General features: G+C 50.0%; 9 protein-coding genes across 9 annotated transcripts; 6 read left to right on the forward strand and 3 right to left on the reverse strand.

Moving 5' to 3' along the window:
- Positions 1-1,342: 1,342 nt before the first annotated feature.
- On the forward strand, positions 1,343-1,657 carry V8C40DRAFT_260014 (uncharacterized protein; the record flags this gene model as incomplete). Its single annotated transcript, XM_083219093.1, has 2 exons — positions 1,343-1,371; positions 1,423-1,657. The coding sequence occupies 2 exons, from the start codon at positions 1,343-1,345 to the stop codon at positions 1,655-1,657; spliced, it is 264 nt and encodes an 87-aa protein (XP_083078636.1).
- A 553-nt stretch (positions 1,658-2,210) lies between these two features.
- On the forward strand, positions 2,211-3,797 carry V8C40DRAFT_228821 (60S ribosomal protein uL14). The gene is made up of 4 exons (XM_083212356.1): positions 2,211-2,319; positions 2,727-3,021; positions 3,158-3,235; positions 3,303-3,797. The coding sequence occupies exons 1-4, from the start codon at positions 2,306-2,308 to the stop codon at positions 3,333-3,335; spliced, it is 420 nt and encodes a 139-aa protein (XP_083078637.1). The 5' UTR covers positions 2,211-2,305; the 3' UTR covers positions 3,336-3,797.
- Positions 3,798-4,269: 472 nt separating this feature from the next.
- Positions 4,270-5,312, reverse strand: V8C40DRAFT_1464 (uncharacterized protein). Its single transcript, XM_083211249.1, has one exon. The coding sequence runs from the start codon at positions 5,034-5,036 to the stop codon at positions 4,437-4,439; it is 600 nt and encodes a 199-aa protein (XP_083078638.1). The 5' UTR covers positions 5,037-5,312; the 3' UTR covers positions 4,270-4,436.
- Positions 4,818-8,971, reverse strand: V8C40DRAFT_1467 (uncharacterized protein). The gene is made up of 2 exons (XM_083211252.1): positions 5,382-8,971; positions 4,818-5,304 (listed from the first exon to the last, which is right to left on the reverse strand). The coding sequence occupies exons 1-2, from the start codon at positions 8,815-8,817 to the stop codon at positions 5,069-5,071; spliced, it is 3,672 nt and encodes a 1,223-aa protein (XP_083078639.1). The 5' UTR covers positions 8,818-8,971; the 3' UTR covers positions 4,818-5,068.
- A 1,327-nt stretch (positions 8,972-10,298) lies between these two features.
- On the forward strand, positions 10,299-12,492 carry V8C40DRAFT_228827 (protein MTC1). Its single transcript, XM_083212357.1, has 3 exons — positions 10,299-10,611; positions 10,660-11,411; positions 11,483-12,492. Exons 2-3 carry the CDS (start codon positions 10,859-10,861, stop codon positions 12,427-12,429), a joined length of 1,500 nt encoding a protein of 499 aa, XP_083078640.1. The 5' UTR covers positions 10,299-10,611; positions 10,660-10,858; the 3' UTR covers positions 12,430-12,492.
- Positions 12,493-12,500: 8 nt separating this feature from the next.
- Positions 12,501-15,007, reverse strand: V8C40DRAFT_1474 (NAD-dependent malic enzyme). Its single transcript, XM_083211266.1, has 5 exons — positions 14,233-15,007; positions 14,148-14,179; positions 13,811-14,075; positions 13,513-13,756; positions 12,501-13,435 (listed from the first exon to the last, which is right to left on the reverse strand). Exons 1-5 carry the CDS (start codon positions 14,711-14,713, stop codon positions 12,673-12,675), a joined length of 1,785 nt encoding a protein of 594 aa, XP_083078641.1. The 5' UTR covers positions 14,714-15,007; the 3' UTR covers positions 12,501-12,672.
- Positions 15,008-16,442: 1,435 nt separating this feature from the next.
- V8C40DRAFT_1540 (uncharacterized protein) lies at positions 16,443-17,921 on the forward strand. Its single transcript, XM_083211343.1, has 2 exons — positions 16,443-17,584; positions 17,635-17,921. The coding sequence occupies exons 1-2, from the start codon at positions 16,541-16,543 to the stop codon at positions 17,878-17,880; spliced, it is 1,290 nt and encodes a 429-aa protein (XP_083078642.1). The 5' UTR covers positions 16,443-16,540; the 3' UTR covers positions 17,881-17,921.
- Positions 17,922-22,146: 4,225 nt separating this feature from the next.
- V8C40DRAFT_1586 (uncharacterized protein) lies at positions 22,147-23,630 on the forward strand. The gene has a single exon (XM_083211416.1). The coding sequence runs from the start codon at positions 22,328-22,330 to the stop codon at positions 23,480-23,482; it is 1,155 nt and encodes a 384-aa protein (XP_083078643.1). The 5' UTR covers positions 22,147-22,327; the 3' UTR covers positions 23,483-23,630.
- Positions 23,631-23,883: 253 nt separating this feature from the next.
- On the forward strand, positions 23,884-24,351 carry V8C40DRAFT_228845 (uncharacterized protein; the record flags this gene model as incomplete). The annotated part of the gene is made up of 1 exon (XM_083212358.1): positions 23,884-24,351. Exon 1 carries the CDS (start codon positions 24,105-24,107, stop codon positions 24,348-24,350), a length of 246 nt encoding a protein of 81 aa, XP_083078644.1. The 5' UTR covers positions 23,884-24,104.
- Positions 24,352-24,522: the final 171 nt, after the last annotated feature.

The raw sequence follows: 24,522 nt of genomic DNA on the forward strand, positions 1-24,522 counted from the left end.
ATGTCTTCATCCGGCCTAGAGCCTAACGTCGTACAGAAATGCTGGTTGCTCGAATCAATTGATGCGACAACTTCTCCCTGCAGCGCAGAAATGCCAGCACTTTGGCTCTTTTTTGAGCCCAGCCCAGGGCACCGGGTCTCATGTCTGCAACAACTCTACATGTAGGTTTATACGACGAGACCCACCTCTGTCGCCCAGCAATCACCCCGCACGTGGTGTGGGGGATGGCGAATCAAGCAGTCTCGATATAAATGGACGGAGCCAGAGCCGCTCAGGCTTGCAGCAGCTGTTGACCGGTTGCAGTGTGTATTGCGAGCATCACCGCCTCAGCCCGGGGGAATGGATGGATGGATTGGCCTCGTTGCATCCAACACTGGCCCCCATTGGGGTCACATTAGTGGCCACTTGGCCGATTGACGTTGGGCTGCGTCCCATCCCGCTGGCACTAACATGGGAGAAAACATCGCGAACGCAGACAAACTCGCCTATTACCTACAGTAGCCGCTAGGCGGGAACTTGTTTCCACTTGTTGCCGCCAATTTTTTTCTATCATATTTCCAGATTGAATCAGGTACGTGAGCGATTGAAGTCCGGTTTGCATCGACGCTCGACGGATATAGGCGAGGTCAGGCATATGTGCAGTGCTGCAACGCAACACAGTGGGTATTTGGGCGCTTACCGCGCACATAGTACTATGCAAAGTATGGTTGCATACGTCTTACGGTCAGTTCGAGTGTGTTGCCGTGGCTTGAAGTGCAGACAGTGATAAACCTTGTCCACCAATAGAGGATGGGATCCGTGAGTGAGCTATGCTGGACGAGTGTGCGTACTGTCGAGATGACCTCATGTTGCACACCACCATGCGGAAGCAGAGTATCGACAACAGACTCGCAGGCTAAGACATCTCACCCATTGGCCATGCAGATAATTAATTTACAGATTGCAGAAGTTGTGCCTCAGCTCTGTTGGATGAAGAGACGACCACGTGCCTTTGTGAAGTCGGAAGGTCACTGAACCTGTTTGTGGTGTCCTCGCAGAGCCGCAAACTGAGATGTGGTGCTGTATCATTGGCGATTCCGCGAGACACTAGGTCGTCGTGGCCCGAGCCTGATGAAGAATGATGGTTGGGACGGCAATGGGGATGCCAGACCGCATATCCTCTGGCCGACAGACGGCCACGAGCTGATGGATGTAAGGGGAACAGAGAGGGTTTAAGAAGATGCGGCTGCCCCGGCGAGAATGTTGCGTTTTTCTGGTCTTCAATAATTCAAGCTCTTCGGTGTTCTCACCTGCAAAGTACTCGTTCAATTCAACACCTAGACCAACAAAGGCCTTATTCAACATGGCTGATGAGAAAGCAGGAGATTTGCCGTAAGTAGGTGGTCGCAATTCGAACAAAGCCTCATGTTGATGTGTCAGCAGCCCTGCGGTGACATCATACCTCGAAGAGGAAGAGAGTGACCTCTCATACAGACTTGTCAAAATAGTCCAAGACGACGGCAAGAGCAACAATATGGAGAAGATCAAGACCGATGTGGCCAAGACGCCAAAGACAGAAGTTGTAGCAGATGATTCGCCAGTCTCGGATGCCGAGACGACCCATTCGTGGGAGAATATCAGCCATGGCGATGCAAACGACGTGGCCATGGCTGAGTAGGACGAGTTAGAAATGATACTCGAGGTGGTGTGGGACTGATTCGGGCTGTCTGAATATCTTTTCTTGCTTTTAGTTTTCCCTTTATGCGAGTTACGATGAAAAAAGAATGTCCACGTTTTTTTACGGCCTGTGATCCCAGACGTCCGTGCTACTCACTCATGGTGTCAGTGTACCTTCTTAGTAGCTTTAGCCACTCGTGTATATTATATTCCTCTTTCATGTCTCATGGCTCATGGCTCCAATTTCTGTAGTTGACATTTCAAAGTAGGCTTGATGGTAAATCACGAGAAAATGTCAAGAAAGGCATTAGCATTGTCGTCAATCAACACACTTATCGCTGCATGTGAATACCGACAAACCGCCCGTGATGCCCAAATATGAAATTGCAGAACAGCAAAAGAATTAGTGGGGCGTGCGGTTTCTTTAGCCCCAAAACCCACCCCAAGCTCGAATCACTGGCCGCCATTTTCGCCGCCAACCCGATAAGCCTTATCTGCACGTGCGCCCACACATTCGCTTCTCGTAGGGTTTTCCACCCCCACAGATCGCATAAGGAAAATTTGCCCTGAAAAGCTTCAGCTTCACGACGGCAATCCGCGACTTTGGCACGTTTCTCACGACTCTAACGCCCCCAACCCTTCAGACACAATGGCCAAGCAATCGTAAGTTGCTCTAATTTTCTAGCACGAAGTTGTTTATATCTGTACTCTCTTCGTCTTCTCGACGAGATGAATGAAACTGGGAGAAAAAAGCCGGGCAAGAGGAGGACGACGGTCAGCATTTTCCCACCGAGGGACACACATTCGAGAACGACAATTTGGGGCTCTGCAGCACCACCGAACCCATTCTTCTCGAATTTCTGTATGAAATCGATTTTTACGTTAGAAGATTCGAAATGCAACCCGCAAACCAGCTCGAGATTTTTAGGAGGGAAGGGAATTTGGGATTATGCTCGCCGGCACCAGTTTTCATGATTCTCCGTCGAGGAATTGCAAAAGACGAGAGAGGAGGATTAAACACAACAACCGCATCAAGAGAACTTGTGGACTGACCAAGCGTGTGCGTGCAGTCGTGGTGCCCCCGGTGGCAAGCTCAAGATGACCCTCGGTCTCCCCGTCGGTGCCGTCATGAACTGCGCCGACAACTCTGGTGCCCGTAACCTGTACATCATCTCCGTCAAGGGTATCGGTGCTCGCCTGAACCGTCTGCCCGCCGGCGGTGTCGGTGACATGGTCATGGCCACCGTCAAGAAGGGAAAGCCTGAGCTGCGAAAGAAGGTCCACCCCGCCGTCATTGTCCGACAGTCCAAGCCCTGGAAGCGATTCGACGGTGTTTTCCTGTACTTCGAGGACAACGCTGGTGTTGTACGTTTTTTCATCTCCCATCTGGTCGAAGAATGATTGCGGTTCCCCCGATTCCGAGGCATAGGCCGCGCCATTCGAGACCAGAACAACCCCCCGTGGCTGTTACGACATGAAGCTAACATGATGCCTACTACAGATCGTCAACCCCAAGGGTGAGATGAAGGGCTCTGCCATCACTGGCCCCGTCGGCAAGGAGGCTGCTGAGCTGTGGCCCGTAAGTTCTCTTCCACTTCAAGCAACCATAAAAAGCTTTTCACCCGTTCTAACATTTTCATCTCTAGCGTATTGCCAGCAACTCCGGTGTCGTCATGTAAAGAGGTCGTTAAACGAAGGGAGGGAAATTTTTTTTTTTATTTACCAAAGAGAAGAGAGGAATGAAAAAAAAGACAAATGACCAAGTCCCTCGATGCGATCTTATAGAAGCGTGGAAACTCTTTTTCCCGCCTCCTGTCCCTTTTTTCTGATTTTTTGTTCTTTGGGGCATGGGAGGGGGAAAAAAAGAAACGGGAAAGTAAAGTCGCTGGATTGGCAGGCTCTTGCATTTCGGTTGCGGCGTGTAAGGATGATTCAATATCAGGTATCGCATCAAACGGACAAAGACAAAAAAATATCCAAGTCCGAGTCTTTTTTTTAATTAATGCCGGGTGAATGCTGCATGCCACGATGAGGCCATTGTTGTACCGAAGAGGAAGTGTAAGATGCTGAATCCCAGTATTTTATGTCAAGTTTTGAGTGTTAATTTGTAATGCCACCTTTGTCTGCGGCAAAGCTGTCCCTTGGAAGATTATTGCACATCTCCCACCAAATCCAATGCTGTATGCCACGATGATGCCATTGCTGTACCGCAGAGGTAGTGCAAGATACCGAATCATGGCCATCTTATATGGGAGACGAGATTTTGACAGTCAACTTGTAATGCCACCTTTGTCTACAGCGATCTACAACTTGGATATCGCCGATGGCTACCCTGCAAAAAAATTTAAACCACCATCATTTTCACCAGTTGCACGTACAATACAAGCACTTGGTCAATTGAAATGCAAATCGGGAAAAATGCCCTTCAAGTTTATTTTCTCAAATATTACCATACATCATTGGTCTCCCATCGCGTGTTGCGGGTTGTATACTCTCTTACGCCTTTCTCTTCGATACACCAGTCCCACTCCTCTATCTCAGTCAACTCACATTAACCAAGCACAGTCAAAATAGGTCATTTCACACAACAATCATACAAATTATATCAAACCAGCAACTTTTATTTATTCAACAGCACGAAAGAAAAGCGTTTATTACGTACGAGCAAAAAAAGCACCCACAGCCATTCAGATGCTCAAAAAAATAGATACAGGTAAAAACCGAAAAAAAGGCCTTCCGCCCTCTCTCCCCCCTCACACAAATATGCCTCCCCTCCTCTCCTACCATTCGCATACCTTTGAATGTGTTTGTACAAAAACAAAGATGAGGGGAAAAAAAACTAAAAACACACAGAAAATGAAGAATGCGCAATAAAAAGCAGGTTGCAAATCGAAAAAAAGCACAAAACATGAAAACGTTCCCCCTGTATAGCCGTCACTATGAGGAGGCCACCAACGCCGGACGGACCAACTGGGTTCAAATGCCCCATGATAAGCTGGTCCGAATGCCAATCCAGGAAAAAAAAAAGAGAAAACATGAAAAGGAAAAAAAGAGACCGATGTCCAAGTGCATCGTAGTCGTATTTGAAACATCCCACCGCCGTATATGTGGTCCTCTTTTTTTCTGAAATGATCAAACTGTGTCCACCCCCCTTTTTTTTTGATTAAAGTGTTGAGAGCCCGTTTCATTCGTGCAAGTCGTCTTTGCCAATATTCTTCATTGGCAATACACAAAACACTCCTGTCGTCCAAGTATGATACATGAATCGGCATCGCGGGAAATAAAAAAACCTTTCTGCTATTGGAAAGGCGATAATAAGATCGTACAGTCAAACTGCTGTATATTTGATCGGGCCTCGTTGATTCATAAGGCAGCCACATGTTTGGCTTTCTGCTAGATTAGATGGAGTTTTTTAAGATGAGGGGTATGGGTATCCCATTCCGTGCATATGTTGTTGCGGCTGCTGAGGATTAAACGGTGGCGGCATTGGAGTCTGCTCAACCGGTTCCTTCTTGGCCGACTTCACCTTGGGCTTCGGAGCGATAAGTCCAACCCTCTGCTCGGCCGCTGCCTGCGCGGCCTTTTTAGCAGCGAGGGTTGCCTTTCGCTTCTCGACAGCACCAGCCATGTTGCCATTCGCCCAGCGGCCTGGAATACATTGTTAGAGAGTTGAACAAGGACAAGAAAAAGAGATATCGTTCTCTTTGATGATGTTAGATACTTACTCTTCATGGATGCCGACATCTTCTCGGATTTGGTCATAGACTTGTAATCCTTTTGCGGCTCCTCTGCTTCCTCGCCATTGGGGAGCGACGACGGCGTTCCCTTGCGGCTCGCGGGTGTATTTCGAACCACCTTGATCTTCTGAATCTTGCGATTGTTGACGCCTGCGAGTGTGTCTGGGTCGAGCATCTCCGTAGGAGCAAAGTCCTCTTCGACTCCGAGTGGGGCGCCGCCGCTGGTACGCTTGTTCCTCTTCTTGATAGGAGCCTGTGCGGCCTCCTCACTCTCTTCAGCATCGTCACGGAATCGCTTCTGACGCTTGGGGCGGAACGAATACGACGACTCGGCCGTGTGTGAGGTCGAGTCCGAGTCGGCGGTAGAGGGTCGCGAGTCACCATTATCCGTAATTTCTGAAGACGGTTCGCTAATGTTCTTGCCCTTGGGGATCTTGAGAGTCAAGAGATGGCGACGCCTGGGCGGCTTCTCTTCCATCTGGGGCTCTTCCTCGACGAATTGATAGCCTAGGGACTCTTCGTCGTATTTGATGGGCTGCTTAACACGCGCCTTACGACCTGACCTTGGCGTGTGGACAGAGGGTTCTTCGCTTATAGGGGTTGATACGAGCTCCTCGACAATGCTGGGGACATTCATCTTGGGTCGCGTTGTACGGTTGCGCCTTCTCTTTGTCTCGCCAGCCTCTTCGTCTGAGAGGATGGGTTCGCTATTGAAGCTGGCGCCGAAACCATACTGACCATCATCGTTATCGCCATTAGCCGTCTTGCGGCGTCGAGGCCTGCCAGTGGGAACAGGGGTCGAGCTGCGGCTGATGTCCTGAGTTGCCGGGTCAAACAATTGCACGGGCTTGCGTTGTCTCTTGCCAGTGACCTCGTCTGCCTCCGTAGCCTTGGCCGTGGGCTTTGGCTGGTTGCGCAGCGAGCGACCGCGGGTCATGATTCCTGCTTGCTGTGTCTCCGGATTCTGGCGGCCAATCTTGGATGGATGAGGGTCATACTCAAATCCATAAGCGGCTGCCATGATTCTATCTTGATTCTGGAGGTAGCGAGTCTCGGTCATGCCTTCTCTGTCCTTGGATCTGTATCCCTTGACGACAAACTCGGGCTCCTCGTAGTTGACGCCGTGCTGATGGAAGTTGCGTGTTCTAGACTCATATTTGATGTCCGCTACGCGTCTGCGAAGAGAATTCTCATAATCGTCGACAATCTTGCCGAGACCAGTCCATTCGGTTTGCCATTGAAAAAGGGAAACATTGATGGATTCCAAAACCTCGAATAGCTCGGCTGTAGACATGTCCTCATAGTTCTCAATGGCGGAGAGGTATTCTTCAGGATTCCTTAGCTTGCGGTAGCGGAATGATCGGCTTCGCTCAGTAGGCTCTTCGGAAACATCCACATCGTCACCGTCGTCTCCACCAGCAGCTGGGGAATTGGAAGCAGTTGGGTCAATTGAGTCGGGAGCAGGAGAGCCTCGCAAAGGTGTGTTGAGAGCGGGGGTAGGTGCCTCAATCCCAGTTGCGTCGTCGTTGTCATCAACCATTGGTTCCATGTCATTTGTCTCGCGGTCATCCGCAGTTTGCTCTTCGCTGGTGGCCACCTCATCTTCCTGCTGCGCCTTTCTTTCAGGATATGAGACGTACTCTCCATCAATGTAAGGAGTCAAGTGGGCCCAGCGACCAACAGGTCTGGGCTGTGGCTTGAATGGACCTCGCTCAGAAGGTTGGGTCGATGTAGTCTGAGCTGCAGGCTTCACTTGCACCTCTTGAACATGGATTTCTGGCAATGCTGGGGCGACAGAAGCATCGTCTTCTGGTATTGGCACCGGCAGCTCGACAGATTTCACGTCCACACTTGTTACCTGAGAGTCTTCTAGGATTGTGGAGTCGAAAGCAGATGTTGACGGAGATGCTGGTGTGCTGGCGACTGTAGCTGAAATTGCGGCAGGGGGAGGAGGGCTGGATGCCTTGGACTCTGGCTCTGGGGACGGCTGCTTCGGTGTTTCCTGTGCTTGGGGCTCAGGCTGTTGCACCAATGGAGCAGAAACCGTAAATAAGTGTGCAGCAGCCGAAGGATAATATGGCAGCTCCTGTGATGGAGGTTGTGGTTTAGACTCGGACTGAGCATCCATATTGCTGTCCCGTGTCTCCTCAGGGCTGTCTTGAAGAATTTCCTTTTCGGGAAGTGACAGAGGCGGCTTAACTGATACCGTATCTTCAGCGGGTGTCACCTCGGCAGTGCGTGATGCAGGCGGTGGAGGCGAGGGCTGAGAAGGGGATTGACGAGGCTGTGAGTCTTGCTCATGTTTCTCAGCAGGTTGTTCCAAGTTGTTGTTGTCGGCATTCTTGTTGTTGTTAGGTGGAGACGGTTGAGCGCCATCTTGTGTAGCTGTATCCAAAGTGGCGTCGTGAGCTTGTTGAATTTTGAGTTGTGGCTCAGCCGCAGTCTCAGGAGCGTTTGAGGCTGGTGCCGTGGTGTCGTGTGGCGAGTGCAGCCGCGCACGGCCAGCCTCAGAATGAGACTGAGAGTGAGACTCGCCTTCGGGCTTGATATCAGAGAATTCAGTGATTTCAGCGGGAGAAGCAACAGAAGTAATGACTTCTTCAGCAGATTCTGCATTGTTCAGGCGCTGCTCAGCTTCCAGCGGCTGTTCGGCGAGGCCGGCATGACTGAAGCTGCTGTCCTGGCCTGAATGGATGGGTGTAGATTTTTGTGGGCCGACGGAAAGGTCCGTGGATGAAGCATTTGAGTGATCCATGTGAGCGCTGTCGGATTTCTCAGAGTCTGAATAGAGAACGCCGACCTCAATGGTGTCATGGACGGTGTCTTGAACGTCGTTTTCGTCGTCTTCAACGTCGTCCTTGTAGGCCCTCGCCTCGGACATCTTCCTGGAGGGATTGCGGCGCCGGCTGGAGGGCGTGTCAGCGTCAACAGAGGCGCCTCTCCTCTTGAGTCCAGAGCCGTAGAGATCCTCGGAGTCGTAGCTGCTGCTGTCCGGCCTTCGCTTCTTATTGCGGGCTGAGGCGGATGCAGATGCAGAAACGGGGTTTGTAAAGTCAACGTCGTCGTCAATCTGCTCAAAGGTGTAGTCGACACGCGCGCGTTTGCGAAGACTGTGACCGCCCTTTTTGGGGCTTTCATTTTCATAGTCATCATCGGCGACGGCGTAGTCATCCATGGTTTTTGACCTTTTCCTCAGATTGGAGGGCCGGGTTGGTCCTGGCGTTGAGAAAGTGAAGGCAGGCTGAAGAGATTTGTTGGCGCGCCGGCCCTGGGGTGCGCCTTGGGGAGTGTTAGTGGCATGCGCCATGATGGGACTGGCAGACGACTGATGGCGCTCAAAAGAAGCGTCCGAAGTAGACGGAGGAGAGGCTGATACTCCAAGGGGCTTGCGACGGTTGTTTGTTGCGCGGCGAGCGCGGTCCATGATGCCAGGCCGTTGCAGCCTGTGAGGGAAACAAGTGAGGTTAAAGGGGTGTAAGAGAAGAGGCAATGCAGGGAAGATGTCATCCGCGAAAAGTCGAGGCAGCGATGCCGGGCAAGAAGAGCGGGAGAATTGGCTGACAGACAGCAAGACGAGCAACAAAGAGATGATAAAAGGATAAGGGGGGTGGTTGAAGGGCTCGTGAACTGACGGCGATGAGTTGCTTTGTTATAAAATGAGAGGCGGATCAACGTGACGTGCCGGCACAAGCGAGCAGGTTTTTCGTCGCCGCCAGCAAAACAACAATAGCAATCAACAATCAGCTGCGGCAATGGACGCACATCCGGCACAATAAGAAGACGCAATAGAAGCCGCCGCCAGCTGCTGCGATGATGCCGCAGTGAGCTCGATATCAGAGATTTCTGAGGGCAGCCTTTTTCCACGCTGTCAGTGCAGCTCTCCTTTGGTTTTCGGCTTCGTGGATCGAATAAGCCACCGGCTGTTCTCTCGATTCTCACTGGCTGGCGCCCGCGCCGGTACGTACTGCCCAGGTACAGATTCTACCGCCGCGGTACGAATGGGCCTCAGCGCGGCGTGCAGCCTCGCCAAGTACCCACATGTACCAGTACGGTATCACTTGAGCGCACCGCTGGGGCCGTGTACTTTTACGGAGTCATACCTCTGGCAACCTTATTCCATCTTGTTCCATTTTCGCCCCCTTCCGGGCCCAAATTACACGCATTATAAAGTAAAGTCATCGACATGTTACGTATTAATCTTAGATCCCCTCACCAGACGGTTTCTCTATTTCATCACCCAGAACTCCAGAACTTCATCCATCTCATCGCGGGTAAACAGTTTTTGCTTGGAACGTTTTCTAGGCTTGTTCCGGCCTGGCGCGCGTCTCACAAACGAGCATCAGGCCCTGCTGTCGCCTGTAGCCGTAGGGCATGCTTGAGGGTTTTAGTGCTTCATGGACTTATACAAGATGGGCACCTAAGGTAGCAACGCTGCTTCATCACCAAAGAACAAGGCCCGCTGTGGCTTGTGTTCTGATACGCAGCGTAAGCTGAGCACCTTGGTGGTACTGCCTACTGCTAACCTTCTATTAATGGGACCTGTAGGATTGATCCTGCGGCTGTGTGCATTACATAACTACTCCGTCGTAGACTATTATCTAGATCAGATATGACGCTTTAATCCTTCATAGATGCGTTGTCAATTTTTGTAGGCAGGGCGGGTAACTTACATGCACTTTACTGTCCAACTCTCAATACGTCGCAGGCAACTGCCTCATGTTGCTACAAGTACCGCTACATTCCCGCTACCAAAAGCGGCACCTCGCCCTCAGTCACAACACACACCGCGTGACAATGACACATGTACTTTGACCACCTGCAGATGTCAACACCACACAACGCATCCAGATTTGTGCCCGTACTCGTCCAGGTACCCACCGCCAAAGATACTTTTGGCTGCAACAGGGCGAGTTCAGCGCTAAACCAACTGCAGGCCCGCTGAATCTGAATCTGCTGCTGCCTTGCACATGTACTCCGTAATAACTCGCTACAGATGTTCCCAGATGGCCGCTTTTAATCATTTGATCCATCATCCCATGTACCAGCTGCCTCGTCACTTGTCCTTTTATGTGTCTCACTCTCTGCTCACTCTCCGCTCACTTTCACATCATCTCAATGCTGCTTGAATTACCGTAAACATTTCTCTGTGCTTCATCAAGTTGTGCAAACAAACTCTGTTGTTTGATATTTAGCAGTACTTTGTCCGATACGAGCTCCTGTATGTAAGCTGCTGGAATGCGCCTACATTTGCTGACCATCCCCCAAGCTTCTTTTTATATCGACCTGCAATCGCTACCCCACCACTGCATACCGCGCTACTCCGTATTCCAACCAGAAACAGAGCACAGCTGAAGTACCAACCAAACAATCAATCAACTACAAACACCTGCATCACCAACGTCAGCAGCATCTCCCGTCATAGCATCCGGATATCGCCAGCCATCAGCTCTTCTTATAATCCCGCCATGGCCTCCAAAAAGTCCAAGGCGGCGCCTGCCGACGACAATCTCGACGAGCTCTTCTCGGGCATTGGCGACGAATCCAAGGCCAAGAAGCCATCCAAGAAGCCGACATCTGCTGCCGCCAAGGCAATTGGCAACGACGATATCCTCGCCGACCTCGAATCCGAGCTTGCTCCCTCGCCTGCCTCTCGCCCGCACACGCCTCGTCTCAAGGAGACCATCGCCCGACGCTCAACGGCTACTCCTCCTGCCGGCGACGAAAAGGCAGCCGCTGCGCGCAAGTCCACCGACAGCTCCAGGAGCCTCCGAGCCAGCTTCACTCCCAGCGCCACGAGCTCCGAGCTCCATGAATCAGAGAAGAGGGCCGCCGAACAGGCGCAACCTCAGCAGTCGGGGGGCGGCTGGTGGGGTGGCATCCTGTCGACTGCGACCGGCGTCATGAAGCAGGCTGAGGCTGCCTACAACCAGATCCAACAGAACGAAGAAGCTCAGAAGTGGGCAGAACAGGTCAAGGGCCTTAGAAGCGGTATTGATGTCAATACACTGAGGAGCTATGGTAAGTCTCGAGCTTTGTTCTTTATCCTCGACGCAAGCTTCAATGTATCTGGCTAACACTCTGGCTTAAAGGCGACGAGCTTCGCAACCGAGCTCTACCAACTTTATCCAACATTATCAACACCATCGCACCTCCTATCGGCTCCCACGAACGCCTCCTCATTCACATTACCCACGACATGGTTGGATACCCCTCCCTTGACCCTCTGATCTACGAAGTCTTCTCCGACGTCATGCAGCAGGTGGAAGGCGGTGAGCTCAAGGTTGTCCAGAGGGGTCACGAAAGCGGTGGCCCGCGATCTCACGACAACGCCGCTGGCTGGGACGATGGTCCTTGGTGGAGGCAAGTTGACCAGGCTCGCGAGCTGGGCGTGGTGAAGGGCCTCATTGAAGGCACAAAGCTTTGCCGCGTCAATGCAGAGTCCTATGCGACCGAGTACTTTGCCACAAAGGGAGGCGTAGAAGCTGTCAAGACAGAGGCGAGATCGGGTATCAGCGAGCCTGGTTCCGTCCGGACATCTGACTTGTTTCTGTCTGTCCAAGCCATTGTCAATGACCACGACAAGGCCCTTTTCGGCCGAACTGCAGCCGCCGCAAAGGAGAAGGAGTCTGAGGATGCCGAGGAGGAAAATGAGGAAGAGTTCCGCTTCGCCATTTTCATTATTGACCCGGTTCATGAGATTGAATACGGCACCACCAGCCAGCCTATCCCCGCCAAGTGGGCTCGCTGGCTTGAGGCTCCTCGCCCCATGACTCCTCAATCCGGAGACGACGTTCCTGGATCTCTGCATAACCGTGTCCATGAGGATATCCGAAGCATTGTCGAGACGGGTGAGCTCGACCCCAGGGAGTGGGTGGCGGCTTGGATAAAGGAGTCTCTTGTGCTCTCTGCTGGCATTGTTGCTCAGTGGTATGTTGCTAGGCGCATGCAAGTTGGTGTCAACCACGCTAGAGCGAGTGCTGAAGAGGAGGATGATGATGAGGAAGAGGAGGAGGAATCTGATGATGATACCGAGTAAATGATACACCGCCGTAGGCTTTTTGATAATTCTGGACAATATATGTGAAACACTCTTATTATATCTTTTGAGGATTTTGCTGTGAATTGATGCAGTTATAAGTTATGAATGTCATGAGGCTCCGTCCATCCAGCTATCTTCCAACAAGCAGTCTATAACGAATCTCTAGTATTCAATCGACTTCTATGTCTACTCGCTGCCAAGCTCTACACCCCGTGTTTTCCTTCTCCTCACCATCCTGTGCTACAGTCCAGGCATGGCCTTTCCAAGCTCTCCCTTGGCCGCCCTCGTCGCGTCCTCCATCTTGACGAGCCTCAACGGGCGATACTCTGGGTTCCACATCTGCTCCTTAATCCACTCCTCAAGATCGCCGTCGTCGGACGGGATGTTCTTTTCCGTCGCCACACCTTCTTCCACAGCTGCCTTGATCACGCTCTTTGCAACTTGGACGCTGACGGACCTTACTTCTTCTACGTCTGGTAGGAGAGTTGCTGTCGGATCTTTGAGCGTTGGGCTGAGTGCCGCGACGCCTTGAACAGCTGCTACGAGCATGCGGTCGGTGAGCAACTTTGCACGACTGAGAATGCAACCAAGTCCAATGCCAGGGAAAACCACCGAGTTGTTGCACTCGGCAATCTCAATCGTGATATCACCCCCGTCCTTACCCCAGGGTCCAGTGACGGGATCAAAGGGAGATCCCGTTGCGACCAGAGCCTGGCCATTGGTCCACTTGAGCAGATCGGCCGGCTTTGCCTCATGAAGCCGCGTTGGATTGGAGAGCGGGAAGATGATTGGGCGTGGGCAGTTTTCGTGCATGGCCTTGACGATCTCTTCCGTAAAGGCACCGGGCACGGTAGATGTTCCAATGAGAATGCTGGGTTTCACTTGCTTGACGACTGAAAGGAGGGTGGTCTTATCGCTCCATTCAGAGGCGTCTTTGATGTACATCTTTTGAGCGTCTGAGACATCGACTTTTGACGTTAGGAGGCCGGGCTTGTCGATCAACCTATATCGTAAAACATTAGCAAAATCTTTTTTTCCTTAACTTAGGTACTGATGAATAATATGGACGACTACTCTTACCAGATCTGCTGCGAAGCCTTCTCGTGGCTAATGTTCATCTCTGCAGCAATAGCATCTCTGACTTGATCTGCAATACCAACTCCAGCGCTTCCCGCACCAAAAATGACCATGCGAGAGTCGCTGAGTTTCTGCCCACTGGCATGGAGAGCAGCCATGATGGCAGCAAGCGTCACACAGCCCGTTCCTTGGACATCGTCATTGAAGCAGGCAATTTTGGGACGGTACAGTTCTAATAGACGTCGAGCTGTATTATAAATTAATATTTGTGAAGCTAAACCCTAGAAAGTAGGGAATATACCGTTCTTAAGACCAAAGTCCTCAAAGTGGATGTAAGCTCGCGGGTACAGCTTTCGAGCAGCTTCGACAAACGTCTGGATGAAATCGTCATATTGTTTGCCTCTTACCCGACGCTGATGGAGACCGAGATAGAGTTCATCGTTAAGTAGATCTTCATTGTCTGTACCGCAGTCCATGACTACCGGGAGAGTTCGGTTAGGATGAACACCAGCGCAGAGGGATGCAAGAGTCAGCTTTGCTCCCGATATGAGAATGCCGCCAACGCCCTAGTGGATGAAGAAAGGTTAGTTAAATAAAAGTGAACTTATTTCGGCATTCATGATAGAGTCAAGACAAACCTGGTCGCCGATTCCAAGGATTTCCTCGCCGTCTTAGAGCAACAATTAGTACGAAACAAGACTGAAGATCAGAAGACAACTATACCTGTCACGCAAATGTAGTCAACATCATCCGCAGTTCCCCAAAGGGCAAGATCTTGCTCTACGTTCTCGGGATGAGTGATATCCAAGAAGCAACCTTCTGGGCGGCGGAAAAGCCTAGAGTAATTCTGAATGGCATCACCCTCAGTTGGAGTGTAGACTACGCTGAACATTTCCTTGAGGTGGGTGAGCAGCAGCTTGAAGTACAACACCTCATTCTGGTCCTTCAATGAGGTGAGAAACGTGTTCTTGGCTAGGTCATCGCTTCTGGACAGGTATTGCTGATAGGCACGCTCAACCTGATGCTCGAGGGACTGCTCATTTGCTGGAAGTAGTCCGGTCAGGTTGAACTCTCGACGCTCGGATGGCGGAAAGGCAGATCCCTTGTTGAAAATGGGGCTATTCAGAAGTGCCGTTCCAGTGAGAGCGCAATCGAGAGGGCCAATAGTGCTAAGTGGGAGGTCTCCAAACTTGACGGAGCCCATGGTGAGAGGGTAGATGAGTGGGTTTACAGGGAAACAGAATAGCTAATCCGATTTGTTCAAAAAGCAACAGAAGAGACGATATGAAAGAATGGAATAGGTCAAAATGAAATGTTGCCAAGGATACTTGTAAGAAAGCTCTCTAGGTAGGATATGTAGCAAATGAGGAGAATGACGATGTAAACAGTGGTGTTGAGGTACTTGTACTACCTCATAGCTCAACCACTGTAAGAAATTGGGCGATAAGGCACAACATCTAATGCGGAGGATAGAGTGGGAGTGACGTAACCGATTACTCCTAGAGGTATCTTTCGATACTCATGCACGCGGTCCCTCATTTGGACTCGGGAAGGCGGCATTTCAGGTTTTTGGGGTTCCTAGATGTGGGCGATGAAAATAGTGCCCGGGCACCATTTCTTGCGGCTTTAAAACCCCGACGTTATAGCCAGCGAATGCGACACCGCATCTGGATAACACGGCAACAGTGCTCCAGATATACAGTATTTAGGATGCATTTTTACGTCTCTACGAACGCATTCAGTCACAAGAGGCAAGCAAATGTAGGATCGCTAGGAGCCACACCGAGGTGAGCAGCATTCCCAGAGGGAAATCAAATCGGCATGGACTATGAAGGTCCATTTGTCTTGCAGCAGAACAGAAGACGAGATTATCGAGATAACCTCGTCTGCAATCGATACGCCAGCCCTTCCAGGCGCAAACGCAAGACGCGACGCGCCAGGAAGAGAGACTCGTGGAGAAATTGAGTGGCTGGCATGGATGCGCTGCGAATTCACGGACAAGAAAAAGAAGAAAAGACGAAACCCTACCGTTGGTGCCAACTTGAGCATTTTTAAGACGCGATGGAGTCTTGAGCTTTGGATCGGCGTTGAAAACAATGTCCTCTAGAGAGCATTGTGTATGGCAACGTGAAGATGGTGCAGCACAAGAGATGAGAAGAACCTCGTTGCCAAGAGGAGAAAATTCTGAGCTTGTGTGTTGTTTTGTTGGCGGGCCTTATCGATTGTGCACCTATCTTAGTACTAGGCCTAGGTATAGACCCGTTTTTGGTACCTGGGTTTACTGTAGCACCAAGGTTCGCCCGTAACACCAATCAACCGACTTCGTACAGACACCGAAATAGGAAGAGGAAACTGGGCAAGGAAACCGATGACTAAGGGAAACTGCCGGATGGCTATGTATAGGGGAGGATGTGGGTTTGTGACTGCGAATGCGGATGTAGGGGTGGGGGTGGAGAGGGACGAGGTATTGCAGCCTTATAGCTCTGCATCGTACAGGTAGGTAGCCTACTAGGTAGAGTCGACAACGAGCGGGAGCCGAGAGACAAAGTAACATCAAGGTCCAGGTACAAGAGTGATCGGTAGTGTACGGCTGAGTATTCTGGTACCACCTACTAGATAGATACTCATCGAGCGGTCTGCGTCTATAAGCACTAGGTACGTTTTTCTCTATCTTTAAACCGCGGTATTCTCCGATTGCACCGTTGGATGAGATGGTGAACCCTTCATGCTTACGCGGAATTGAATCTGCCGATCTAGTCCTAACATATTGCTACGAATATAAAAGAGATGCTCAACCCCGAATTGGATGACGGGATAACATTTTCTCATGGCCATACCGTTAAATGTCCATTCTCTTACTCCTGCCGGCTTGAAAAAAATCTGTCTACATATAGAACGGAGGCAGAACTAGTCAACAAGAGCAACACGGCTTTCCAACCCGAACCTCTAATACTCGTCTAAATTTCACAAGAAGGCAACACAGTGGCGGCCTAAGAAGTGACTTATCCTCTGAGCCGAGAATAAAATCTGGATGATGAGTATGCTTCTGCTTGCATCGAATGAAAATACTTCTTATATCACAACTCCACGGTCCTCTGTCAGATGTTATAGCACTGGTGTTCGCAAGCATGGGGTGCCGCCCAATGGAATGGGTTGCACGTCTTCAGAGAATGACACGATTATCTCTTCTGTAGCTAACCATGCCGCTCCAATTCCCGAGACGACCATTTTGAATCCTAATGGTGGGCTCAGCAACATCGGAGAATATAACTACAAAGGTATACAAGCTCTTCCGTTTACATCAGACCTTTCTATTTCTTCTTTATCACCTCATGATGAATGGAAGAGAGGCAATAATGAAGACCAAATTGGAGGTATCTTGCCAGGCGTCAAGGCTGTTAAAAACACCCCAGCTAGATGCCATCGACAAAAACTTCCCCTTGTTCGTGCAGCAGCAGCTAAATATAAATGCGCAACCCAAACACACGGATGTGCTGAAATACGCATTGGATGGGATGACGAAATACCGCGCTGGCGCAGAGGCTCTGAACTCAGTTATGTCGTTTGCGTGGAAAGCTTCCCGGCTCCCCTCTCATCCGTGGTGGAAGATTCCATGAAAGCAGCAATTGATATGTGGGGTGGTATTGGTGTGAGCTTTAACCAAGTCGCACGTAACGACCCAGCTACTTTCGCTGTTATATACGAAAACCGCAACAGAAACGCCTATGCCTGCTCTTTCTTCCCTAACGAATTATCGCGCGAATTGATTATCTACCCACCGAGTCTCCGAGAGCCAGATTTTCTAGCCAACATCTTGGCCCACGAAGTTGGTCATATTCTAGGCCTTCGACACGAGTTTGCTCATAAGAGAGAGAAAGGACGTCCTTCTGCTCTGTTTGGGAGCGAGAATGCCGATTCCATAATGAACTATTTTGACCACCCAGAACGGCTCCAAGTAAGGGAGCAAGATCTCGAAGAGTTAGAGCGTTTTTATGCATATGATAAGGTAGAATATGGGAAACTACCTATCCTTGATGTCAATCCAGAGGTATGGTTCTTCGGCAGAATAATAGTGGTGAATCATGATACCGATTTGCTTCCTGAACTGCGCTAATAAGACGGCAGACATCCCCTTCTTCTTCTTGGCCTTCCAGCAGCTCTCCAGTATCTTCTATTGCTTCAACCGCCGTTAATGAACGATATGGATCAACTTGTCCATATTTGTATTGGTTCGGCGTCAGTACCACGACGCAGCATAGAGTCGACACCCTTATCTTACCATTCCTTATGCTCTTCATGGTATCGGTGATAATGGGTGCTACTTTATTTCTTCTTTTGCGATTGCTTGTCTCTTCTTTTCTTTTCTGTTAGGGAGATGTAGTGCCTGACCACTTGGACGGATAATGGTGATGATTGGACTATTGATTGACGGATTACCCCTTTCTCTTTCTTTCACTTTCTCTGTCCCTTCTTTCTGTCCCTTTCTTTTTGGTTTAGTGATAAATTGATGGAAACGGAATTATAGAAGAACCGTGGATTATAACTTGGATAAGGAAAAGATCGTTAAAAACCTCGCCGCTTTTCTAGGGCAGCACCGGCGATTTATAGACTGTGAGCCTTGATCCTGTACCTGCACGTGCTTGCATGATTGGCCCCCAATCTGCGAGACCAAGGTGAGTACTGCGGAAGTGAGGTGGCTGTGTATGTGCATGTAGGGTGGTTTTGCTTCTGTTGTACCTACCACACACCTGGACCTTCACTTTTCCTGGCATCCTCGTAAGAGGTAAATAGAGGGAGGTTTTATTATCGATGCCATTGACAATGTCGACACAAAAATTGCTCTAATGAAGCAATACTGCGACGATAAATCGTCCATCATCAGCTCTACGGGCGCGAGAAGAAGGGGAAATGTCACCGAAAATCGTCGACCGTGGAGCGCGTGGTGGCTCAGAATTGTACGCTGAGTCTGCTATCAAAGGCGTTTCTCAGATACATGTACTTGCTCTGCCTCGCCTGCCAAGTGGAGGTCAGAAAAAGCGAGACCGTAGAATAGGGACCTAAATAAGTAGGTACATTATATACATTTAGCAACATAAGCAAATGCTTAAAGTATATAACTATACTAGCAGTTACTAGGAAAATATAGATATAATAACAGCTATTAAAGAAATATAAATATAGTAGTAAATATTAAAAGATATATAGCTATAGTAGCAGACATTTAAAGACCAGGTGTATTATTTAACATGTGATTGTTCGAAATTTTCTCGGTCTCGGTTTTTCTGTCTTCCGCTTGCTGTGTAAATAACTACATACCTACCTTGAGTGGGTGATTTGTTTGTCCGCGATTTGCGGTTTGGGATTGGAGGTCGGTGATTCGCGGTAGGTGTCCATACTCGGTGGTAGTTGACGAGTTCGTTGGTGCAAGGGTTCAGGTCCTTCCACCGGCAACAGCGTCGGCTTTTCGTGCTCTGTATCCGTATCGTGTTTTGTCTGTTTGCTTGCCTGTGTGTTCTCTATTAACGATACTGCTGATAAAGTATCATAATCCAGCCCCTCGAAGGTAAAGAGATCTGCCCTAGCTACTATAGCTAATAGTGTTTTGCACGGATGACCAAAACACGTATCCATCAAGAGCTATTCCAGGCACACCGACTGATAAATGAGAACGGATTAAGGAAAACTTGGGGAAAACCCGTTTTGAGAAAGAAAAAACTCTGACAACACACAACCAAGGAGAAGGTACTCGAATTTCGTACCCGTACCTGGAGCTGCAAATGCGACGATACGATGCTTGCGGTTCTCATTGTACGAGTACGAGTAATTCGGCACATACGGGGGATTAGTGAGCTTCGGAATAGAAATGCTCCTTTCATTCCCCACAAGCAGTACTACCTTCGTGAATTTCTCCGACCCAAGATGTCCAAAGAGTTACTTAAACAAGCTTGAGTTGATCCGATTTCCCGGTCGGAGCTTTCCCCGGCGTAAATTCTCCTGCCGGAGATACCCGCCCGCAAGATAGAGTACTTACTACCTGGTAATTCAAATACAGAGTACCCTGCAAGAAAGTTTGGTCTGGTGTACTAGGCATTTTGAGTTGCAAGAACAAACCGGGAAGAATCAGCAAAGACTGGAAACAATGAGAAGCTCAGCCTGCTGATGCAACGACAGCAGCCGCAAGGTTATGGTGTCCACTGAAAAGCCGCTTAAACTCTTCTCAGCATGTGATGAGACGCTTCGTTCATGACGTGGCTCTATCAAGAACGCAATTCTCTGTCCCGATCTACCCAGAAGAGTGCAAATGACCGAGAGGAGGCATATTACTGAGAAGAGAGGGGAGAACAAAGGACGCTTAGCGCAATAGGTAGGCCCAGCCGTTTGCAATTCGTCGCCATTGGGTGTGTCAGGAAGCTTCCGTCGGTATCAGTTGGTGGCCTGGCGCCTTCGGAACTCGATATCGCTACGGTACAGCGAAAGCCTTGTCCAGGTACAGCCGAACGACCCGGGATTGCGCAGGGCACAAAGAACGATTCGGGCAAGGCTGACGAGATTGCCCTGTGATCAACAAGAGCCCACGGCAGAGTCAACAATTTTCAGCTGATATTCCAACTCTTGGTGCAGAGATCGCCTCTCCGCGGAATGACGTCGATAAGGGCACCAGTCTGTTTAGTAACACGTTGATAGAGGCTGTTCACATCGTCGGTCTGGCGCTGCATGCATCTAGACGGATGGTATCACGGGCCTTGATACTGTATTAGCCGGCTAATTTGACTATCGGTAACAGCAATAGGCAACCGCAGGGTAGACCAATGATGTCAAGCATGTGTTGGCGGTGCGCGGCCTCTATCGGCAAAATTGCAAAAGATCCATGGATGCCTATTCGTCTTTTGTACCTGAAGACTGAAGTCGGTCGCCGGCGGTTGCCGGTCGGCGCTTGGGAGGGCGACTCCAAACTAGAGCACGGAGTACTCGTACGAGTACCTACTTGTTCTGCATTAGAGCAGGGCTGGACACCATATGAGGTGTTTGATCCAAGCCCTGCGGCGAGGCCAATCGGCTCCAGCCTGGATCCGGGTTTGGGGTTGAAACCGGGAGTTTTTGTTCGTTCAGCACTTAGACGCCTGGCAGTGATTCATTCCCCTTCTGATTGGTACCTTGGTAGTAATATTAGTGCTTACCTATCGTAAGGATTACGAGAACAGCAAAGCGAGAAAGTGTCACTATATTGGCTGTAAATTGGATCAACAAATTGTAGCTCGACGAGATAGGGATTCCTATATGCTCTGTATGGTTCCTTTAAATAAGGTACCGGGAGCCGACCACGGTGGCGGCAGTAGCGGGTAGATCTTTAAGCGTGCACTTAAAAGTACATAACCTAGCCTTGCTAGCCTCCCGTGAAGAGATAGCCGAGCGCGGAGTACGGAATAATACCGCGCCCTCCATTTTTCGTACAGGTCGTGCCTTTGATCCGGCTTCTGTCGGAGCTTAGTACCTGGAAGCACGGCTTCTTCTATTCCGTACCTCTGCGGCTGGCATAGCTGCATGCCTAGTGCTGTAAAAGAGATGAAAGGACGTGGCATTTCACCGAAAAAAGGGGGAGCAAGTAAACTAAAAATGAAGCATGCGGACTTACAGTGTTTTGTTTGCTCGCATCACACGGTGTGAGAGCTGACTGCCAGGTGGGCGTACTTGCTAGGTATTTTCCACTGTTGCCCCGTACGAGTACAGATGCAGGAACAGAACCTGGAGCTGAGAACATTGAAGAATTGGCCCAGCCACTTTAGCAGTACGTATTGGGCAGCCATGAAAACATCGCTTTTCACTATATCGACAAAGCGTGATGGGGCCATTGATACGCCGTCCATAGTATGACTACTAGGTACATAGATTAAGAACCCAATACTCTGTCCTACAGGTCGAAGGGTGTAGAACGGGTGGACATGAAAGTTTTCCCGGATAGGTAGCAGCCTCCTTGCCGGACAAATTGCGATAGAGCGATAAACAAAGCTGTGTAATGGACACAACCTGACTCGTCAAAGGCAGGGCGGGAAGAGACAAGGTATGGGTAACACGTGCGTCAGGAACCGACGAACTGCGGAGAGACTCCAGTGCACTTTATCGGAGCAGAGGCGACAGGCAAATGAAGAGGCAACTTTGCTCCAACGCTCAGAGGGAATCATCGTCAGACGACCAAAATCGCGAGCCATGACGCGGCGTTATCCCAATGGCCGGTCTGCGGCGTGATGGGATCGCCGTGCTTTTCTACATCCTACCTAGTAACGAACTTGGCATTTCCTGGAGTAGTAAAAGGGCCAATTGTAATCCAGCACCCCTGGGCAAGATTATACTAGCCGACGGGGCGGTGGAAACGGGACCCACGGGTCTTCGCGCGACGAGATCCAGCTGGGCTGTTATGTTCATAGGCGGGCTGTCTTCAACGTCTTCCACTATTAGGATGTACTTGTGTGCATGCGTGCCTCATGACTTGTACCGGAGTATCCTCCGTTGGGAATTAGATACGTCGAGACATTTACAATGGTAGATGAGTAGTGGGCTAGGCTTTAGCTCATCTGACCCTGGCATTAGTAAAGGTGGAATAAATAAATGAATTGGATGAGACGCACCCCAGAATTTCACCGTGATTCTTTTTTTTCCCCATCACAAGCTATCGTCAGCAGCTTTTCCCCTCTTAGCTCTTCCATCCTGAGCTCTCCCACAGTTCAAAGACCTACTACTGCTCCATTCCCATCATCCCAATCAAGCTCAACTCGATTAGCCATAACCAAGCCGTACGAGAGCCTCCGCGCCATCTCGAACCATGGAGCCAACATCCAGCGTCATGCGAGATGATTCTGAACCATGGGCATTGGGTTATCATCATAAGAATAACAGTGGTCATGATGTTGGGAAAGACTACAATGTCGAGGACCTCGATGAAGCCAGTCGCTCATCCTCAGCAGAGGGCAAGAGCGTCTCGGCCCGTGCTACTGATCGTAGCGACACATTAACTGTTGCAACGAGCATCATCACAGACCTCGACGCCGACGACAGAAACACCGATACCTCCAACAACAGCGCAAATAAAACTGCCGTCACGTACATACTCCCACCGCCTTCATTTTTTCTTGATGGGCCGACTTACGCCGAAGCTACGAGCTACGATCAAGTACTAATGATCGACGATGAAGAAAGAGACAGAGCTGAAAACGCTTCGTCTGGTGTCACCACCGCTGGTGCCACTAATAGTGCTGCAACACACGCCACGCATAAATGTCTCACCCAAACACACGGGTGTGCTGAAGTGCGCGTTGGCTTTCGCGGAGAAATTCCACGATGGAGCCGAGGCTCCGAACTCGGCTACGCTATTCACTATGAGACTTTCCCACCTGATCTCTCGGCCAAGATAGGACCAGCGATGGAAACAGCAGTTAAGTTGTGGCAGGGTCGTGGGGTAACTTTTAAGCAAGTTGGCCGCAATGATCCAGCTACCTTTGCTGTCGTGTATGAAGACGGGAACCCAAAGGCCTATGCTCGCGCCTTTTTCCCGAATGAACAGCGGCGCAAGTTAAGCGTGTTTGGGAGGGCTCGGCGAGTACCGGACAGCCTACCCGGTTTCTTGGCCCACGAGCTTGGCCATATTCAAGGCCTTCGGCATGAATTTGCCCATACCGATGAGGAGGAAATGCAATTCCCTTCTGTTCTTGTTGGGAGCGAAAATACCAAGTCAATTATGAACTATTTCGCCCGTCCGGAACAGTACCAAGTTCAGCAATCAGACCTCAAAGAACTCAGGAGCTTCTATGAATACGACAAGGCAGAGTATAAGGGGCTGCCCATACGTGACATTGATCCAGTGGTAAGGCCATTTAGCGAAGACGATGAGCGGAGGATTCAATCGTCAGCTTTGACGCTGAATTGCGCTGATAATTTTGACAGACTCAGGTCTTTTTCTCATCTTCTGACAGCGACCTAGAATTATCCGTCACTTCGGCTGCCGTTGAGACCACACACCCACCGGCTCGGCCGTTCCTGCATAGGTCCAACGTTAAAACCATGATGGTCTATATGATGCTGATGATATTCATCCTCAGCCTACTTCTTCTTTTTTATATGGCTAGCTTTTTTCCTTAGAGAGGTTCGGCGGCTTCGGGCGGATTGCTCGTGCACCCACTGAGTTTCTACCCTGTCCTCTTAATGGCATTGGCGATAATCGGTGTTTCCTATCTTCTTTAATGCTTGGCCCGGTCTTATTTTCTTTTTTATATTGCGATGTGGCGCTTGGCGCCAAACCAGGACGGTTACGTATACTTGGACAGCGAAACGACTAGACGGCGAGGATTAAACTCTAAATTGACAGGTATTTCATTTTTTGGAATTTTCTTTCAGGTAGTGAATAAATTGATGAGAGTACAGATGACGGCTTTGCTGGAGAAAGAACGTGGAAAATCTCGTTATCCGCATACAAGGGCCCTTGGGCTGGCCCTGCTTCTGCTGTACTTGGTAACATATGGACGACCATCACTGTTCGTGGCACCGTGGAACGAAGATGGCAATACACCAGATTTTCATACATCTTTTGAACCGTTCCTAGGATAATGCTTCCCGTCATCAGCCTTGTGGGAGCAGGATGCAAAGGAGACCCTACCAAGATTGTAATCCGCGACATTGGAACGGGTACCTCGGTAATGACGGCGGACTGTCACATGCTTCTCTTGGCTTCACCGAGAGCGCTACCCATTCGCTGCTGCTCCTGTTATGATGCTTGGTTAGTACCTATTGGTTGTTGCACAGTGGGCTACTACAGAGTTACTCCAATTCTGGCGGCTCTGCCGATATTTTAACCCTCGGTGCAGAGAATACATCTCCCCGGAATGACGCTGACAACGAGGCTAATAAATCCTTTAGTGACGTGTCCATAGAGCCTACATGTGCATGTACACCTCCTCGGTCTAGCGCCGCTGTCATGTGGAGTGGGTGGTATCACCGGTCCCGAGACTGTTACTCAGGATCTCA

This window comes from Trichoderma camerunense, assembly GCF_050948025.1.
Source record: "Trichoderma camerunense strain CBS 138272 chromosome Unknown V8C40scaffold_1, whole genome shotgun sequence".
NCBI classification, from domain to species: Eukaryota; Fungi; Ascomycota; class Sordariomycetes; order Hypocreales; family Hypocreaceae; genus Trichoderma; species Trichoderma camerunense.